This window comes from Schistocerca americana, chromosome 7 (genome assembly GCF_021461395.2).
Source record: "Schistocerca americana isolate TAMUIC-IGC-003095 chromosome 7, iqSchAmer2.1, whole genome shotgun sequence".
NCBI classification, from domain to species: domain Eukaryota; kingdom Metazoa; phylum Arthropoda; class Insecta; order Orthoptera; family Acrididae; genus Schistocerca; species Schistocerca americana.
The window spans coordinates 631,356,436-631,377,861 of record NC_060125.1 but is presented as its reverse complement, the minus strand read 5'-3'; the positions used below and the strand labels follow the sequence as shown (position 1 = coordinate 631,377,861).

General features: G+C 44.1%; 1 protein-coding gene across 1 annotated transcript in view; it reads left to right on the top strand.

Annotated features, from left to right (window-relative positions):
- Positions 1-1,489: 1,489 nt before the first annotated feature.
- LOC124623157 (myrosinase 1-like) overlaps positions 1,490-21,426 on the top strand; it is a 242,230-nt gene continuing 222,293 nt past the window's right edge. Inside the window, exons 1-4 of the mRNA XM_047148948.1 lie at positions 1,490-1,665; positions 6,357-6,490; positions 8,451-8,585; positions 11,150-11,272. Coding sequence (XP_047004904.1) covers positions 1,503-1,665; positions 6,357-6,490; positions 8,451-8,585; positions 11,150-11,272 — 555 coding nt within the window. The 5' untranslated portion in view covers positions 1,490-1,502. The remainder of the gene's footprint in view (positions 1,666-6,356; positions 6,491-8,450; positions 8,586-11,149; positions 11,273-21,426) is intronic.

Sequence of the window (21,426 nt, the reverse complement as noted above, 5' to 3'; positions counted from 1 at the left end):
CCCTCTCTCTCTCTCTCCTCCTTCCCAATTCAACCTCCAGAGGGTACTCACTGACGCTTTGCAGGCAATTTCATTTATATAAAACTATAGTAATGTGAAGTTACAGACGCAGTAAGAATAAATTACGTATTTGGCAGTAGAAGTAGTAAACTGCAATGATTATTATGTCACTCTGTGTGTAAATAAGGATGTCAAAATTCGTCTCAAACATGCAAGCATGACAATATGGGATGTTAACTGTCCTCCCTTAAATATTTTCTTGATATCTTATTTTATTTCGCCTATTATATAAAAGCAACTAAAACATCGAACTCTCTCATATCACTGTACCACAGGTTAATATGAATCATTTGAGTCATTTAGTACATGTTAAATAGTTTCAAAGTGTAGGTACAGTTGTGAAAGTTATCACCAATGCAGAAGACGAAAGCCTTGTGATCAAATGCACGTAATAGGTTCCAAGGCTTTATATCTTTCATTTCTTTCGCTTTACCTTATTATTCGCGCCTGAGGTATAGCGCGTCTCGTTAAATCTAACAACTGTTTCCTTCTGTCACCGTTAATAAGAAACATAAGAAGATGTAACTGCAAGTATCTCCATACAGTCCTTGAAAACGAAGTTGTACGTTCGAAACGCATTGGACAGCAGTTGGAAAATATAAAAAAAATTTATGTCTGACAACATAATATTTTTACTTAATAATCCATGACGTTGAATTATTTACAGCATATTTATTGCACCTGTAAGCAGATAACCTCTTCTGGGACAGCAAATAGTGTCATAACACTAGTGGCCTAGGTCAAGAGCGACAGGCAGGCAGCTGGCGTTAGACTAGTAGAGAAAGGCCGCAGCACTGTTAGAATGCACCTAATGTGGAAATTCACTCCACTTTTTGTAAGAGCAGGTGTCCAGTTACTCTTAAATCACACGACAGCTCCATTAAGACCTGTCATCTATGGCACCGATGAGGTACTGTCACTGCTAGGCAAAAGCAAAGAAATTACTATTATTTATGTGATTCATTCAACCTTTCGCACCGCACGGTATTTACCGATACTGCACTTGACTGACAAAACAAATAAATTATCGTCTCATTAGGGATTAACAGAGATTATGACCGATCTGTCCGACTTATGGCTTATCTAAGGATTAACTGAGCCGTTGTCTTCGTTACGTATGCAAGCAGTTATCTGCTTCGTGCTGGGACACACCCATTCCAAACAGCTTTAGAAATCGTATCAAAGTCTTAAGGTATGTTTCTTGTTCCTTTCACGTGGGGTACTGTTTTTCTCAAACGAGGAGCTGAAAACATACTAGTCATCTAGAACAATAAATTTTAATCGTCTGTTGGCTAATCCCCTTAAGATTTGCATTGAAGAGATAAGCAGGGAGATTTTCAGTTAGACCCCGGTCTCCGTTATCATTTGAGCTCACGCATGTATATAAACACGCGTGCTGTGTAGAACTGTTATCGCAGTCATCCAGGCGAAGGGACCTGAAGATGAGGCGAACTCTGGTACCTGTGGTGGTGGCAACCCTGCTCTGCCTGGCGCAGGCGGTGCCCCTGAAGACATCCGGCAGACCTGCCAACCGGTTCCCAGACGGTTTCTACCTGGGCGCCGCCACCGCTGCATACCAGATAGAGGGCGCTTGGAACGAGGATGGTGAGTAGCTGCCACTGAAGCACCTATCGTGGCGCCGTGTTACGTCCATCACTGTCGTCCCACAAGAAATCACGAACCTGACTGCAGTTCGTCAAGACACGCCGACCAGACAGGTTGGTTCCGTGATGATGCATCAAACTTCCAGGGATGATGAAGGGTAAATGTGGCAATTTGAGGTAAGGGACCCTAGTCCGGAAACGACCGAGTGGAAAAGTACAAGCGAAAATCCGCTCACACTCCACCTTAGCCTCGCGTATAACATAAACTGAGAGCGCCAACTTCCAAACCCCGATCACGATGTACAGAATTCTCGCTTAGTACCGCCCACTACTTTCAGATAATTTCCCCCATTGAATCATCGCACAAAGTTCTGTTGTACCGCAATAGCCCTGCTATAGTTAGAACAGTGTCACAGACCCTGAGAGTCCTTGAGATTCCTTGCCAACAGATCCTCTTTGGAGGGCGCCTCGTACAGAGCACCTCTCATATGAATCCTCAAGGAGAAATCTCATGGGATGAGATCAGGCCTGAGCGCGACACAGAACTTTCTCTGCATACCCCCTTTTCCAGCAGGCGAACTACTTTCGTTTGGCCACAACTGTTGATTCTTGGTTTCTCGGCGAGGTGGCACATCAAACTAGATCACATGAAATAAAAGTTAACTTTATTACGTAAATGAATAAAATATTTACTTAGCTTTGACATACTTCTACTGAACAATGTGCGACTGTCATGGACTAGTAAAAATCACTTGATGTACTTACTAACAAACTGTTCTCCCAAAGTACAAGTGTATGTCCATATGAAACTTCACGAACACTATCATACTCGATGTTGATCACTGCTGAAGCTGACGTCTCGAACTGGGGAGACCTTTTGATAGCATGAAACTAATCTCAGAACGATGGCGCTGCAGGACTTATGGGGGAGGTGTGATCTTTTGAAGTGCCTCCCATACGGTATTGCGTATTGCAGCAAGCCGTCGCTAGGGTCTGTGGTATTGACTCGCGTTGCTGACTCTGGTGCGGCAATGCGATGTCTATACGATACCGTGGGAACGAAACCCATTGGCGAATAATAAGAGGGATACGTTCCAGGAACCTGGGTAGAATGTCTCTGATAAACACTGTGTACAGTTGTACATTTCAGCATAGAGGAAGAAGAAATGGTCTTAGTACGTAATCATTGACTGTGTGTGGTCACAATTTAACTGATAATCTGTGCTGATGCCTCTTCACAGCTGTAGCGTGGGCTTTCTCATCGACCTAAACATTACTATTGCGACTATTTAGCGTTCTGTCTACGCTGAAACAGGTTTCATCCGTGAAAAGTCCGTGTGCAGGGAAAGGAGGATCGACGTAGGGCTCTGCAATAACTATTGGATGAACAGAACACGTGGTAAGCACCTCTACACTTAAGTACTCTTCGAGAGTGTCTACCCTACAACTTAGCAGGAGTTTTGGTGCTTGATCTGTATTCAGTTTATGGTCGGCTACCCACTGGGCCATTTTATCACTAAACCTGAGGGGGTTGCGATGGGGAGTCTCCCTTGTTAGTGTCGGTATATGTGTTACGCAGTCAGAGGTATAAGAACGATTTTCGCTTATAAATTTCAAGTCGGTCGTTTCCAGACCAGGTCCCCTTAGGTCAAATTGATACATCATCGCTAAAAGTTAGTAACAGCAAAGAATATACCTATGTACAGCGTTGGGGCACCTAAACATAATAAGTTTAAGCTCAAAGTTTTAATTTGTCCTTCACAAATGTTCAATGTGGCCTTCACTGGACGTAAGACAGCATCCAGAGGACAGTGAAATTCTCCCACACTTTTTCGAGTGTGTTTGGAGTTCCACTATTCAGCGCTGTTGATGTCTGGCATCGCAATTTATCCAAGATGTTTGAAGGGGATGCACATGGATGGAATCTTAAAAAGCCACTTACCGTGAGATCAACGACTTTGGAGGCTAATGGTGCAATGCTACATCCGTGCGCTCCTTACGGTCGATACCTAGTCGATGTAGCATCGTGATGAACTGCTCTTTTGCAGTTGTTAAAATATTATGCTCTATTATGCCATGGTCCAAAGCGTTTTTTCGTGGAAAATACCAACGCTTCGTCCCCATCTGCGAAGGACATCTTCAGGGGGATATAGGGGAAGGGGGCGGGATCTGGTTCACGTCCTGGTTCCCTATTCACTGTAGTAACAGTTTCCACTTGCTGCCGCACAGAGGCGTGACGTCTTTGCAAAAGTGGAGCGCGATTGGCCATTGACGGTAACTGTGATCCGTTATTGTAGTCGTTCCACAGTAGAAGAGAGATGCACGTCTTCTTCAGCATCGAATTACAGATACCAATCCGTTTTACACTTTCTTTCCCTGCATACCTTGCTGAATTAGCACTCTGAGAAGGACAGATATAGTAGAGAAATAGCTTATCCATAGTCTAGGGGATGTTCGCACAGTGAATTTTACTACGTAGAGGTGAATGTGAACTTTTTTAAAGCATCCTGATGGAATAAAACTGGTGCTGGACTGGGACTTGAAACCAAGTCCTTGCTTAGAGGCCAGTTCGAATACAGGTTAGGTACATCTTTAACTTTCCTGAAAGTTTTCCATTAACGGTGCTGTCGTATTCCTATACAGAAAGACCTTCAGCTTTGATTAATTTCCTTAGACACACTTTCTAAAGATCAGAGTCGTCTGCAGCATTCGGAAGAGTGGGAGGAGGTATTGGAAGACATAATCTTTCAGCTGAGCTGTGAGGATGCAGAACGAGTTGCTGGGTTGCCAGAAGTGTGTCACCAAAGGTAGGGGGTTCGTGTCCCAGACGGACAGATAGACTGTCTGATCAGAATTATCTGCACGCCACTGTGTGATGCGGAATTGCCTGCTAGATGTCACGAGAGCGGATCTGTCAGTATAAAAGTTGGCGAGTGGTACTGTGTCGCCGGCCGGGGTGGCCGAGCGGATCTAGGCGCTACGGTCTGAAGCCGCGCGACCGCTACGGTCGCAGGTTCGAATCCTGCCTCGGGCATGGATGTGTGTGATGTCCTTAGGTTAGTTAGGTTTAAGTAGTTCTAAGTTGTAGGGGACTGATGACCTCAGATGTTAAGTCCCATAGTGTTCAGAGCCATTTGAACCATTTTTGCATCAGCATGGAAATGCACGCAGTTATAAAGCAGCACCAGTGAGGGAATGGCCTGTGGACAAAAACATTACTGAAATGGACTAGCCTGGCCAGATGACTTAGAATGTCGACTTCGCTCCAGACCACAGCTTCCATCATCACTCTGGCTTGGATTCTTGAGGAAAAATACGCTGCCATTCCTCGACAGGAATGCAGACACTTCGTTGAAAGTGTCCGCAACAGTGTTTAGGTGGAGCGGTTGCTACTGAGGTGGGAATTTACTGTTATGGAAACTGATCAACCTTTGCAACTTGACTGGAAGAGGTGTCATTGTTGTTCAAACCTAGCGTCCTGGGTATTCGATCCTCTGTGCTATCACAGATTATACCCACCTATCCAAATTTGTACTCTTAAAGGCAGAGCGAGCGATGGGTCACAGTTGTTCTCTACCGTGCCAATGTAGGACACACAGAAGTTATCAGTGTCCAACAACCTGGTGTCTTGATGACGATGATTTCCCGATGCAGAAGCGGCACGTTGGGTACAGTGTCCGTTTCTCTTGAGTTAGTTAGCTGCATGTTCCATACATCATTTGAACTCTTTTTTTATCTACATGATGTGGAACGAGTCAGTTGATAGAATACGTTTGTTTGATTATCATTAACAATAATGATGTGAGGCTGTAATGAATGTTATTTACGACTGGGCTAACGCTCCCAGACTATCGAATGATAAGTTCAGTTTAAAGTCCAGAGATGTGAACAGATAAGTTCAGTTTAAAGTCCAGAGATGTGAACAAGTTTAATCAAACCTCCCATATTCGACTCCAACCGTCACAATCCGAAACATTTCATTCGACTCTCAATGTTGGCGCGCCAGAGACACATGAAGTGCTTCGTCTGTATTTCATCACTATATGACTGATATACAAATAATGAGAAGAATTTGAGAGTCGCAGTGATGGTTGTCAATCAGATTAGAATTTAGATAGGAAAGAATGTTAATAAATGAAAGTCGTCCATATCCCACTCCATCACTTACGTCTTATGAGCTAAAAATAACTTTTCTAATTACTACGCCGGGCATGAGAGTGAACGCTATCCCTCACAGAGCCGGTAACGTCACAGGTTCAAGCTGTCATAAAGCCAAAGGGTGGACACACCCCATGTTAGTGTCTGCTGGTACGTGTCCTGATACTTTTGATCAGATAGTGTAGTTACGATCTGTCAGAAACGGCTGCTGCAGTACGTTCTCCCCTGCAGATCGAATAGACACTTGCCTATGTTATTTTCCAGGTCACTGAATAACGTCAAGCCTCTTCTAGAGTTGTGTTACTATCATAACAATGATGAATCGCTTGGGCTACTGTATCTATCCCATTGTACCCTAAATCATGCTTAGATACAGACAACAGTGAGTTAGTGGTTTGGGATTGAGGATACAGTAAAGGCAGAGAGAGCTGGTGGAAACTGGTCGCGTCTATGGTATACGGATGGGGCAAGAGAGGTATTTTTAAAGTGCAAGGGTCATGCTGGTTGACTGATGGTAGACGTGTTGTGTTTCAGGCAAGGGAGAGAGCATCTGGGACCACATGCTGCACGCACAGCCCAACCTGACGTCAGACGGCCAGAACGGTGACGTGGCGGCCGACTCGTACCACAAGTACAAGGAGGACGTGCAGCTGCTCGTCGGAATCAACGTGAGTACCGAGGCTGGCAACACCTCTCACTGGTGAACAGGTGGCACCTAATTCATGTTCGATGACAGGTGGTTCGTGACGAACCTTTAATGAGACGGTTCCTATCCAAACATTTCTCAAAACTACGAAACATGTAACCTGCATTGCTTTGTTCGCTGGTGTGGTCATGTTGCCGTTTCTTTTTCTTTTCTTTTTCTATGACTTTCGACCAAAAAGAATCGAAAATCATTTTCAGAACTAGTTGATTGTACGTTTTCAGCTAAACACCGTGTAGCAATACCACGTAGATAAACTTTGAGGGACAGCAGAGCGTCTTTTGACGAAAAATTTCAGGATCATAGACAACGTCCGGGAACGTAATTCAGCGATGCCACGCAGCGTCCAAATTACACCCAGCGTCAAGCTTTTGCCTCCGACCATTCCTTCGGGAGCAGAGTACAAGGAGTAGCGGTATCTACGATGTTGCAAAGTGCCGTTATTGTGCTCCTTACTTATCGCTGGCTTCTGGAAATTTCGAAGCTGAGCGCGCCTTCCTCTGAGGGGGCACAGTCTTGCTGTTGTATGGCAACAATAGTCCGCCTCCGTAGCGTTACCGTCTGCCTCGCAGGGGCCCGGGTGTTGTGAGTCCTTCATCATTTTCATCATCATTGCCCCACAAGTCGCCGAAGTGGCGTCAACTAAAAGGGACTTGCAGTACGTCGGCCGAACTCCCCCGAATATCGCCTCCCAGTCAACAATGCTTAATATTTGTGACGTCATGCCAGATCCTCTTATTTTACTTCCATGTCTATTCAGCTAATAACGTTCGACTTCTGCGTGAAGGTATAGCACCAAACAGGTTTCGATTTTGATAAAAAAAATACCAGCCTATTGGGAACTAGTCGTTCTGTTTGTAGTCTAAAATGTAGAGGAATCACATTTCAATCGTAAGAAGACTCGCTCAAGCGATGTTTTCTTTTGAATATTTGAATTTTGGTTCCATCGTTTTCCGTAAGTGTAGCGATTCTATTTCGGAGATTTGATTTAGATTGTCCGTCAGTTCACTCAAAGATTGCTCTCGTTGAACGTTGTGAGAAGGAAATACTGCAAACCGTCCAAGCATAGCAAAATACTTTCTCAGCAGTCTAGGGAAGAGGACATACACGGAACATCAGTTCCGTCATTCCGTATTAAACGAAACGCTGGAGTACGAAAGAAGTCTTTTCATATCACATACTTCGCGTCTTGATTATCCGAAACATGCAACAAAAGAGAGTTACTTTAACGAGGAGAAATGCGTCGGTGTAACTCGAGCAAATATGCCTTTAAGACCAGAAAAACGTCTGAAAATACCTTTCTGAGAGAGTGTTATTCACAAAAGCAATGTAATATTTAGTATTTAAAATAACTGTTGAACACGGCAGAAATTAAGAACAATAAGTATATGTTAACAGTAGACTACTAATGTTGAGGGGCTACTAATATGGCGGCGCCGGTTTCAAAGCAACGTATAACGAAAGTCTGTAGCGCCTCCTCTCCTTATTACAGGTATACCTCTATGAACTTCTCTGGCCTACGACCTCTCTGCCTACCCACGGAACCAAAGATCTTTCGTTTACGAACCCCAGCACAATGTGGAGGGAATCTGAAGGCCGTTAACTGACTGATATACTACTGCTATATAGTAAAGGCATAAAAGTGCGGGATAAACGTGCTTAGAGATACCAAAAAATTCTTATGTTCATACAAACTTTTAGAAACAACTGGAGAGTTAATCTTTCATCTTATGAAAGGAGTCTCCAGACGCGATTCAATCCTACCAAAAGGGGCCCTAACTACGCACAACACCAAATAAGCGCACTTTGATGTTCTTCTTTTCATTTGATATCTTTTACCTTCTTCGATTTCGCATCCATTTCGCTCAGTGCTTGGCGTATGCAACTAGCTGTGTACTACAGCTGTGATTTCTCTGTACCTGCAGGCGAACGTGTACCGGTTCTCTCTGAGCTGGCCTCGTATCCTCCCCACTGGAGACACGGACAACATCAACCAGGCGGGTATCGACTACTACAACAACCTCATCAACGAGCTGCTGGCCAACGGGATCGAACCTATGGTGAGTAGGCTCCCAGATACAGACCGGCGAGCACCACTTTGGAAACTGATGTCGTAAGTTACATAAATTATGTCTCGTTCTCTCGCCCCCTCGTCTGACAACGAGTAATTAGGAGGCAATACCTACCTTTTTCATTCAGTGAATACCGAAAGAAAAGTGTATGGTGAGTACTTCACGCTGGCGAGCACTATTTTTCAAACACAGATGGTGACCACTCACTTAACGTCTGCGTCGGTACCTCGGCTCCTCATCTGACAGAGTGTAATCAGCAGATGTCAACAGCGCACTGTTTCAAGAGCTTCGCTTCAGAACACTGCTACATTCGTTTGTCCGTCAGCGAATCCAGAAAGAAAAATTGAAACGGTTCGTACCTGCACGAGAGCCGGACGATCTACATTAATTTATCCATTTTACTGGTCGTGGACCGCCATCATTGGGGATTATATTAAAGAAACACAACAACCAGCAATTTATTATCTATTAATACGCGCGTTGCAGATTGGATATTTTGTTTATTTCGTATAGTTGTATATTTTCTTTATCCACTACACTTCGCGAGTTGTGCGTTTACAATCGCAAAGTGTACTAATTAAACAAAATTGTTATTTTTATTTACAATATACAACTCACGAAGTGTACTAGATAAACAAAATTGCTACAGTCTTGAAGAAGTGGGAACCAGGTGAGTTCTTACATTTTGGAAGCCTGAATGTGGAGCTACTAACCACTTACAAATGTAATATATGTGTATAGAGCGATAACTGTTCAGAAAATATGAAGAATAGAATGATCCAGTTTTTATACGTTTGTCTTGTCGCTAATGGTGCCTTTAAGGCCGTGGTACAAGTTTCTGTTGTCAGGAAACAGCTTCCCTGCATCAGGTCGCAATTATGCCCCAATCGAGAAACGTGCAGAATGGTCTTAAATCATCTTGATGCTACGAGCTCTTAGATATGGCAGGACAAAGCCTTTTCGTGTTTTATATTAGGTCTACATCTTTGCTTCTGCCAATTTTTCTCGAAGCTTTTTGTACAAAACAAGCTACGAATTTGCGATTCAAAGTATTGGACATCGCTGGGCACTACTCTCTACCATCTTTCGGGCAGCAAATGAACCGCGTGGCGGAAGAACCGGGCATCTTTTCAAGAGATGCATGAATCGATTCAATTTTGAACTTGTCCATGTGATCGGAACTGCTGGTCAGCTAGGTCGTGAGGACTGGTCGAAAAAAGAGGTAATGAGGCGGAGCAATGTCTGGAGAATACGATGTGTAGGGTAGGACGTATCGGTTAAACATTTTTGATATGGTATCCAGCATTGTCCAGCTGAAAATCTCCTTTTCATATCTATCGCTGTATTGTGCCAGTTTGTGTTTCAGTGCTCGGCCGAAATGCTTTCGATAGTGATCTCATGTGACAGTTGCCGTCGGTTTCAGTAGCTTCGAAAACCCTTTCTCTTCCGCCACTATGCCGGTATTCGACGTCAAAATCACCCCTCCTGGAGCTTTGAAACCATTCTGTGAATGTCCTTTCACTAATAAATGCCTCGCCTTAGGTCTTACTAAGCATTTTATCAGGCTCAGCCGCAAATTTCTTCATGATAAAGCAGAAAATTAAAACTTCCCGCAAATGACGAGACTTAAGCTGATATGTTGACATATTCAATCGAGAATAACTTTATGCAGCAATTACAAATCGACTAATATTTTTACGGCGTTGTGTTTACAAATGCCTAAGCGTATTGTATGACACTTACGACCTACCGCTGTACCACCACTTGCCGTTACTGCCATCCATTGCAAAACGGAGGAAGCGAAGTTGTAGACTAATAGTTTCTCAAGAAAATAACATAGACTCTTAGAGGCATGCTGTCAGTACGCATCTTTGCGATCGTAGAATACGTTACACCAGTCGATTGTTACAAGAAAAGCTACTTTAGTGACCTCCTTGACTGAGAGAAGCAGTTTATTCCGAAACGAGTAATGACTGTGCAGAGCTTGAGATCAGCAAAGTTTTTTCCTACTTACCTTCTGAACTATCACTGACTCAATCAGAGGAATAGGGCATCCGTAGATGCTTGAATTTTTTTAGTGAATAAACAAAGAATTTTATAACAGTATTTTAAATGCTTAATGACTCATGTAAGAACTGGCTTGGATCATACAGAACAACTGAAGGTGGGGCATAGGTCTTTTACTTGTTTAAAAAATTCTGAAAAATCCGTTTGATCTGGTTTCCTCGAAACTGGTGTTATACCTGAACATTTTCATTATTGCGAACTGGTAACGAAAGAGTAAATAAAGAATTTCTTTAAATTACTACCGCTACACAGTTTTCTCGGCCTCCTGAAGAAAAAAGAAGTGTTTCTGGGACTTAGCTCAATTAGCGTATCCTCTCTACAAATGTTAACCAGAATTCGGTGTAGCATATCTCTCTCTGACCCCACTCTGTGTTGACGACACGCACTGCATCAACTGCGGCAGTGGTTCCCGATCGTCTCGTGTAATTTTTTTTTTCTCTCCAACTTTACTACTGGACATTAAACATGGCCGCATCTGTCCACAGATCACGCTGTACCACTGGGACCTGCCTCAGGAGCTGCAGAAACTTGGCGGCTGGCCCAACATCGAGCTGGCAGACTACTTCGTCGAGTACGCTCGCATCGCCTTCGAGAACTTCGGAGATCGGGTGAGTTGCTTTCGCCTCCCTCTCTGCGTCGGTTACAGAACTACTGCTATCTGAAAACTCCGCCGCCAAAAATTTTCTTGGCGCTAGGTAAACTGCCACGGAGAATATTTTTGTCGTCTTATGCAGTCTCGTGTTTGCATAGTCTTATCCGTTTCGGCAGCAACTTCGCAAGACAGTAACTGTCATGGTGGAATATTACGTATTAATTATATTTCTTTATACGGTGATCAATTAAGCGTACCGAGTACATTCACGCTTAGCTGGGACGGTGCACTTTTTTTTCCGCTGGAAGTTATCTTTGAGCCGCGACACGTCTAGCGTTGGTGTGGACATTGAGGTCTGCAAAGACATCTTGCGAAACTCAGCTCGTTATTTTCCTCCATGAGATACAGAGCACTGTAAACAACGAGGCTAAAAAAAAAGGCGACAGCACGAAATCACCGGGTATTGGACCAGATTTGCGATTGGGTACAAGACTTCCTTGCCGGTTGAACTCAGCACTCCGCTCTTAACAGAACGAAATCGACAGATATAATGGAAGTTTTCGGAGTACCCCAAGAAAGTATGACAGCATCGTTACCGTTTTCAAGTTATGCAGATGAGTAGGTAGGAAACGACGGAAAGTCTTTAAAATTGTTCATAGGTGATGCAGGTGCCTGTAGGAAAGTAGCAACGCCAGAAGACAGTATCGTCTTCCTAACTACCTGCAGAAGGTTGATGAATGGTACATGGACTGGCAGCTGACCCTGGAATAAATAAATGTAACACATTGCTGATACTTAGTTAAAGGAAGCCACTACTGTACGATTAGACTATTGATGAGAAGTTGTTGGAAACAGTATCTACTGCAAAGTATCTAGGAACAATTATCCACAGCGACCTTAAGTGGAATAACAATATGAAACATATAGTAGAAAAAACAGATGTCATACTGAGATTCAAATGAAGAATCTTAAGGAAACCTAAAACATCCATGAAGGAAATGGCTTATAAGGCACTTGTTCTATCGATTACTGAATACTGTTCATGAATAGGGGATCCTTAACACGTAGAACTGATGGAAGAGATAGAGAAGATCCATCGAAGGGCGGCGCGTTTCGTCACGTGATTGTTTGGTTGGCGACAAAGCGTTACCGAGAAGCTCAAGAATGTCCTTTCTTTGGCAGACGTTATAAGAGAGGCGTTGTGCATCACGGAGAGGTTTACTACTGAAATTTCGTGAGAGGGCTTCCCACGAGAGTCGGGCAGCATGTTGTTCACTCTCACAGACATCTCGTGAAATGACCACAATGAGAACATTCGAGAAATTAGAACTCATACAGTGCCTTACCAATAAGCATTCTTCACATGCGCCATTTACGAGTGGAACAAGGAAGAGAGCATCAGTTAGTGGTACCAGAAGTACCCTGCACCACACATCGCTATCTGATTCGCAGAGTATGATGAGAATGCAGACGTAGATGGTTTGGAGTGGAAAGTTTGTGCTAACATAGAGGGCACAGAGTGATTTCATAGAGAATGGGGGATGTACAGAGGGTTTAAAATTCTGTGTATCAAACGTCTAGAGATTACAAATCATGTCCTGGAGAACAATGTCTGTTAGACAAAAAATGTTCGCTTATGCTTCCCGGTGACACCGGGCGTCTTTTGTAATTGGTTATGCCCCTGAAGGGGGCAGAGCATGGGCAGCCTGCGGTTTTCCTACGTAATGTGTGTTGCCTGTCATCCAGTCTTCCACTCTATGTGAGACAGGGAAGGCCGAGCTTCTGCGCTGCACAGCAAGTTTAAAGGATCACGTTTTCGAAACCCTGTAATTGCCTTCTGTTTCAAATTTGGCTCAAAGGTAGAGCAGCGCAGGACCTCCCTCTGTAATGGTGCAAAAGCGTGGCGCCCTGCGATATCACCCTCGGATTCGACGACGCTTCAAACAGCCAGGTCTAGACACATGCGATGAAAAGACACCTGTGCAGGAAGTCATGTGAGCTGTAAGGTGGGTTAATGATGCCACATTGGCACCAAAGTTCACCTCAGTTCTACTCAACGCAATCGTGGTCGTGTTACACGAGCTCCTCTCATCCACATTTCGCCCTTCTTTTGATTCTCTACGATGGAGTCAGAACTGTGCCACGCAGCATTGAAATCCTAAGGTTTTCTTATGGGTGGCCGAGGAAACACTTCAAACGCACCGCTGCTTAGAATCGGCACAAAAAACCCTCAGGAGGTCGCGTAGAGGGCGTCAATGAAACCAGCCCTCTCTCTGCGGCATTGATTCTCATATTAAAACGATAGTGTCCAGTAAGATGAGCAACAGGACGCCTTGTTCGACAATCTTAGACACTGTTGACACCGTCAGACGTTTCAGCTCTTCTTTACAGACATGAGGGGGGGGGGGGGGGGTGCATCTACATTGAACGTGATTGCACCCCCTTTGAAGTGCAGCACGTCAGCACGTTTTGCTCTAGTGTTCTGCTTGGAGCCACTAGGAACCATTCGTAACCATTCAGCGAAATTCTAACGTGACCTGAAACAGCAAAGGGTAGTTATGCTTTATCAGCCCTTCTGTCTAGCGCTCTCTTGTGGCGTGATCACAACCTTAACATATGTGTGAATAAAACAACAAAGGGTCCCTCTAACACCTTCAAGTTTGGCGACACCCTCGGTGGCACCCATGCGACATTTTTGCGCGCGTAACGAATGTATCTACCAAAAACTTAACACCAATTCAGTCTACCGAAGTCTCTGCCGTCTGAAGATAGGTAAACCATAGCCAAGGAGTGTCGAAAGGGTTGTCTATCTCCCATGCGCTAGAGCAGTCACTAGTCTGATTTGGTGTCGAAATTTCTGAAAGTACAGAATAACCTGTTAAATGAGGGTTGTGGGTGGCACTGTGGGTTCCCGAACGGGGGGTCTTAGGGGGACTGTTTGCCGTTTTATTTACGCACATATTAATGTTGCACTCCCATGTGATCACGCCAAAGGTGGACGGACAGCGGAAGGGGGTATATTCGCAGATTCTAGTCTATAGTTACAGCGACAAACTGCAGATGGAACTGTGACTCCAGCGTATCAGGTGTAATGGAAACACATGACGCTACGATTTGTCCACATAGCTCGTTTACTGTATGGTGTTTTTGTCGATCCACTTTATCTCTGACTGTCCTCCATGGGTACTCGTCCTTAAGTGTTAAATAAGGAGAGCGACCGCATAGCGATTAGGATCTCCTTGATATATACGCTTTTCAGGTGGCGCCATTCATGTACAATATGATATGGTAATAGTAGTAGAAGATCTACCTTATTGCATATAAAACATTTTATCTCCATATAGGATTTGGGTGGCAGGTGAAGTCCTTGTCTGAAGTATAACGAGGTACGCCTGACCAGTTATCGTACCCTCGAAGAAGAGGAAGAAGCACATGAAACCACGCAAAGACAAACCACACCACACATTGTGCCCTGGTGGATTCACTACCTTGTCCACAACAACATTAGGAAATCAAGGAGCGCAGTAGACACAATTGTGGCTCTTCACAGTACCGTTAAATCTTAACTGCGCCTCGTCAGACTTCACTACTTTCCCTGTATTCTGTACCTCACTCTTAGCCGTCTTTGTTCATCGCTTACAGCAGTCCCGGAAAGTACTCCGTCTATTTTGAACCCTTCAGAATGCAGCTTAGCACTTGACAGGTTTACCCCACTTTCGCCTGTTCCCAGATCCACACATTTTTGTGCTGAGTGGACGAAATGTTGCAATACCACAGCTATGGAGGCTTCAGCTGTCCCTCTTTGTGGTCGGCCGAATCTTGCCCTCTGCACATATTTAACAGTTCCATTGGCTTAGAACTTATCACAAACGTAGCTCCTGAATGTTCTGCTATTTTCAGTATCGTTTTAATACAGTCTTTAATTTCACTAATGACAGTCCACTCAGCCCATGATATCTACTCGATCGACTTCCACTGTACTGGTTCGCCGTGGCACCTTATCATACGCGCATGCAGCACGCGATCCAGTTGCACACCGAATTCAGTAGTTCCACTACAAGAGGTGAGTAACTAAGTCATTCTGTTTCGAAACTATTGCACTACAAACAGTGTGCACATATTTTAAGCCTTGTGTATTGTAAACAGTAATGGTCCGACAAGACTCCCTTGGGACGCTTCTAAAGTTTCTTTCATATCTATAAGTTTAGCCCTTCGTTGACGGCTCTCTACAGCCTACATGGAAGTCTCGAATCCAGTTGGGTTGGGTTGGTGGCAAGCTAGTACACTATTGTTTGGGAAACGACAATGCGGAATTGCATGGAATGACGTTCTTTTTTTCCACAGGTGAAGTTGTGGCTGACCTTCAACGAGCCCAACATGTTCTCCAAGGGCTACTCGACAGCCACGTCGTTCGCTCCTGGTGCCAACTCCTCAGGCATTGCTGACTACCTGATGGCAAAGACGATCCTGGTGGCGCATGCGCGTGTCTACCGACTCTACGACCTGAGTTTCCGCCTCAAGCAGAAAGGTTAGCGCCACAGCCACTATCTCCATCAGTTACTGGCTTCTCTTCCGTAACTCAACGTCTTTTAACACACTTAGTGCAAAAGTACTTTGAAAAACAGCTGTTCTTTGAGCAAGGTCAGGAAGTTAAGCCGGCCGCAGAGGTCGTGCGGTTCTAGGCGCTACAGTCTGGAGCCGAGCGACCGCTACGGTCGCAGGTTCGAATCCTGTCTCGGGCATGGATGTGTGTGATGTCCTTAGGTTAGTTAGGTTTAATTAGTTCTAAGTTCTAGGCGACTGATGACCTCAGAAGTTAAGTCGCATAGTGCTCAGAGACATTTTTTTGAGGAAGTTAAGAAGGTATTTGGAGTACAGACTTGTAGTTTATAAAATTTTAAGGTTAGCCAATGACACTGTAATTCCATCAGAGATAGTAAGGCCCTTGGAAAATCGGTTGAACCGAGTGGATTATATGTTGAAAGGATATCATAGATAAATTCTGCCACGAGCTGTGGTGCACGAAGTGCGGCGTAGTGGCCAGCATCGATCTCCGGCTTGCTACGTGTTGCAAATTCAAACCTGACCATCAGCATTTATCCGCTATTTATTATTCATCATTTCTGAAAGTTCTTGAAATATCTTATGTTTGCAATGTTTGTGAATTCTAGAATATTCTATGTCTGCATAAATAACTGCACTCTCTCTCCAGGAGTTCAGCTGTGTTCTGGCTGCTCGTTGGTATTCCTAATACACGGGCTTTCAGTTTCAAGTGTTGTATTCCGTTGACGATTTTGCATTCGGATTTGGACTTGATTGTGGTTACAGCGTGAGAATGTTTGGTGGAGACGCCAGGTATTTAATAGCATCTACATCACTGTGGTTCCAATTCGGCAAAGTAAAGGCCGTTGAGGCAGAGGAACCGGACTTCAAGCAGTATGTCATTCCCATGGTACATATATTCAAGAGATCAATGGATTCCAAGCCAACAGAAAGTCAGCGGCGCATCAACCACCCATGAGTGTTCTCTGGAGGTGTTGGTCAGGAAGCGATGAAATGGATGAAAGCATTCGATCGAGTCGCCTAATACAATAGGCAGGAAGACATGATGAATCTGACAAAAGTGTACTTTTTCTAGGACGGTACAGGATATTTTTGCGTCGACTACTGACGACTGAACAAAATTACGAAGAAAGACGGCTATCCACTGCCACACATTGATGACCAAGCTAGGACATGCAGACATGCTAGTGGCAAATCATGATTGACTGGAAGAAAATTGCCTCCATAACTCCTGCCGGCCTCTATGCCGTTTGGACTGTCTAAAACTTCAACCACTTTCTAAAGTCTGATGGGCAAACTGTATGTACAACTCGAGTGGACGACGTGTCTTTGCTATCTGGATGACACTGTCGTTTATTTGGAGACATTTGAAGAACGTTTAAGCCACGTGACATCAGTACTGAAGTGTGTACGACATGCAGGTCTCTGCCTTCTGAATTCCAAAAAGTGCCTCTTCGCTGCCCAAGAAATAAGAAATCTTGGGACTTCTAGCGAATGGCTATGGAGACCATTCCAGTCCAAAAAAAATGAGAGCACTCACACATTTTGCGACGAAGGAAAAGCGAAGATAATGGAATGTACACGAATTAAATCAGACAATACTGTGGGAATTAGAGTAGCTAATGAGCCTTTAAAAGTAGTAGATGAGTTGCGCAAATTTGGTACTGAAATAAATGACGATAGCTGAAACAGACAGGATGCAAAATGCTGACTGTCAATAGCAAGAAAGTGTTTCTGGAAAACAGATACTTGTTAACATCAGATATAGATTTAAGTGTTAGGAAATTTCTTCTAAAGCTGTTTATAGGGAGTGTATCCTTGTACCGAAATGGAACGTGAACGATAAACAGTCCGGCAAGGACAGATTGAAAGCTCTGAAGATATGGTGCTCTGTGAGAATACTGAGAATGGATTGATTGGATAAGTCATGAGGATGCTATGAACCAAATTGGGGAGAAAAAGAAAATTATGGGTCAATTTGACTAAAAGAAGGGACCAGTGGATAGAACATGTTGAGCTACCACGGAATCGTTTGTTTGATTGTAGAAGGAAGAGTGGAAGATAAAATTTAGAGGGAGATCAAGCCTCTCTACAGTAAGCAGGTTGGAATGCATGTAGACTGCAATGGCTACACGGAGGTTTAGCGGCTTGGGCAGCCTAGAGTAGGGTGGAGAACTGCATCAAACCACTATCTGCACTGAAGGTTACCTCACTACCATGTTTGGTGAAATGTATTTCGTATGCGGGTATTCTTACTCAATATCAACAGTCCTTACATGTCTCATTCATCTGACTCATAATAAAAATAATATTTTTACTAAAAATGATTGTGTACGCCATCTCATTTACATACGCTCATTTTACTTTTCGTATCAGAAATATACATACTACGCACAAATATAACTGTATTACTGTTGCTCCAAACCAGGGCACTGCATTTTCCGTTCCTTGATGAAGTTCAGCTTCTGTGCAGGAGACTCGACAAAATCAGCACTGAAGCATTTGATGAGTAGCCTGATCTTCTCCACAATCACCCTGAATATCAACAGCGTAGCCCCATCTTGCCAAATTAACATTTGATCTGCCAACGCCAGATCTCAGTCTATTCGAGGACTTGTGAGCCCTACATTTCTCATCATAGCCAGGAGCTAAAGTTCCAGAAACTCTTCTCCAGCCATGGGAAATGTACATCGTTGCCCTCCATAGCTACAATCTAATTTTTTAGCTAAGGGTCTGAGTTTCACCGATGTTCAAAGGAAACCCCTCCTTGAGCTCAATCGTTGCAGGAGCGGTTCGAGTCCATACTCCATACAGAGTATGGGTTTCCTCCTGTTCCACTGTATTTCTGTCATCTTTCGCACGTGCTAAGGCCATTAAATCGAAGTGGATTTGAAGCAACCTGTTATGATTCTGCAGGTGCCATAGAAGACATTGTCCACCTCTTTGGCGTGTTCTGAATTACGAGTATATAGTACCCTTGCATTAGTTCATTCAGTTTCAGGTTGACTACCCCACTGTAACCCAACCAGTTTCTGTAGAACATTGCTTCTGGTGGAAACATTGGACCAGCAGCGCTTCTTGAAAGTAAGACATCTATCAAATATCACCTCTAGGTACCTTAGGGTCCCACAGTTTTCAAGTTCGACTCCTGACCATGCTACAGAGAGAACATTAATAAAACGAACAAACTCCAGGAACGGATCGTGACTGCAAATAGAGGAGAAAAGGTTCTGTGAACATGTGTCCTCCCAGAACACAGTATAGAGCTGCATCGCATCCACATCATAACAATGTTCATGGCCTCCATGAGGTGAGAGGGATAGCAGCGGTTGTCAAACAGGACACACATAATCGCTCTTTGGCATAATCATGTTAGCGGGTCACTTAACTGGAGCTCGTTCTAAGGTTTGTCTCAGTATCCTGTAGAACCGGGTCCTCCAAATCTAATGTAGGCACAGTCCACCACCTCCCTGCACGTTCGTCTATCTGGAAGGTACCATGATTATACAGATGCCCAAGAAGGACTTCAGATGCTGGGTGACGTTGGTGCTGTGAGGGCAATTGTTTTGGTACAGCCATGTTGCCTCACGACCGTTTCCATCCGCTTCGCCGTACACAAACACCATCTCGGCTTGTTCCCGACATGAATACCAGACCATCCTGCTGCTTACAGTGCGTTCCGTCAACCACAAAGCCTGCAACAGACAAGGCACACATGGCACACGTGGTCAGGCGACTGTCACTCGTCAGTGCCGTCTACCATGGCAATGATGCATTTCTGGACACACATTCATATAGGACCTTCTTTCCCACATTTCCAGTCATGAACCCATCCCGTCAGCTTTTCAGTTCTATTAATGTTCACCCTGTGTAATTCGCAACTTGCTTTCCTGTTTTCTTAAATGAAAAGCACACACTTGTTTATTCGAGGAGCTTATTGTATCTGGAAAGTTATTTAAGGGCATTTGTGAGGGTGTTCTCTGTTGTTTCCAAATCTGTGCTCGGGGTGGCTAGAGAAAGGGCATTGGCATACAAGAAACTCCAGCTGTTGCGTGCTATGGGTTGATCATTCGTGCATATATTGAACAGAATTAGAGCCAGCACACTTCGCTGCAGGATGTCTTTTCCTGTAGTCTTCATTGGCCACTCTCTTCTTGAAAGTGTTGGCGAAGAATCTGCAATTCTACAAAAGAGTATCGATGAGCCTAGTTAGACCCTGAGCAACAGTAGCTGCTGATAGTGTCACATACTGCTACTAAGTCCGCAACAACCCCTCCTGTCACCGTACAACGTCAAACCAGTACAACTTTTGCCAGGTCGAAATCCAGATTTCTGAGGTATAAATGAGGGGTCTGTTACGGGTGATAGGATATTTAAAATCAATATTTCCAGCAATTTGTAAAATTGACATAGTAGTGGACTGGTATAAGATGTTCTCGATTATTTTCGCCTTCGCCAGCGGTCTGCTGATGGACACTTGTGAACAACCTGTAACCGTGTTATGTCCCCAATCCGAATGTGGAAAGTACAGGGTGGCGCAGGGAAACGGGAAATTTCGAAATAACGTCATTTCCATGAATAAATTCATAAAACTAGTAATTTATTAACGGAAGTGAATGTATTCAGTATGCCATTATTCAGTGTGTCTTTACAATCAAAACGTCCAAAAGTGTCTCTTTACTTTTTAAAGATGACATCGGAAAGATGTGCTCCCATTCGGCGTTCACACTCTAACAGCCTGTTATGAAAACTCTGGAATGCGCGGTGTAGCAAATCTTGGGGAATGGCAGTGATTTCGTTTACAATGTTCTCCTTCAGTTCATGGATTGTTGCAGGACGTGTACGGTACACCATGCTTTTTAAGATATCCCCACAGGAAGAAGTCGCACACACTAAGATCAGGGAATCTCGCAGGTCATGCAATGTCATCGTTACGTGAAATAATGCGTCTTCCAAACAATTGACGAACTGCTGCCATCGATTGTCGAGCAGTGTGTGACGTGGCTCCGTCCTGCTGAAACCACATGTTTTCGACGTTAAGATTAAGCTCGTACAGTCTCGGTGTGAAGAATGTTTGAAGCACTTCAACATATCGAGCGGATGTTACTGTCACTGCACTACTATCCTCGCGTTCTAAGAAATAAGGGCCGATAACAACATGACATGATACAGCACACCATATTGTGACCTTGGCGCTATGTAGTGGTCGCTGGTGAAACTCACAAGGATTGTCCTGTGCCCAATAACGAAAATTCTGTTTGTTCACGAATCCGTTCAGGTGGAAATGGGCTTCGTCTGATATCCATAAATTACCAAGGAAATTCGCGTCCCCGTTGATTTTAGCCAATATCTGGCTACTAAACTCCATACGTGGCGCTGGGTCTCGTTCATGTAAGTATTGCACAATCTGCAACTTATAGGGATGGAAGTCCAATTCGTACAGTATTCTTTGTAAGCTTCGTCGCTTAATCCCTAGCGAAGATGCGTGCTGTCGAACGGAGCGGCGAGGACTTCTCTCGATTGCAGCTCTAGCAGCTGCAATGTTCTCTGGGGTACGTACCGTTGGAATGCCACCTGAGGTTTCTTTTTCAAGGCAAATCCTGTTTC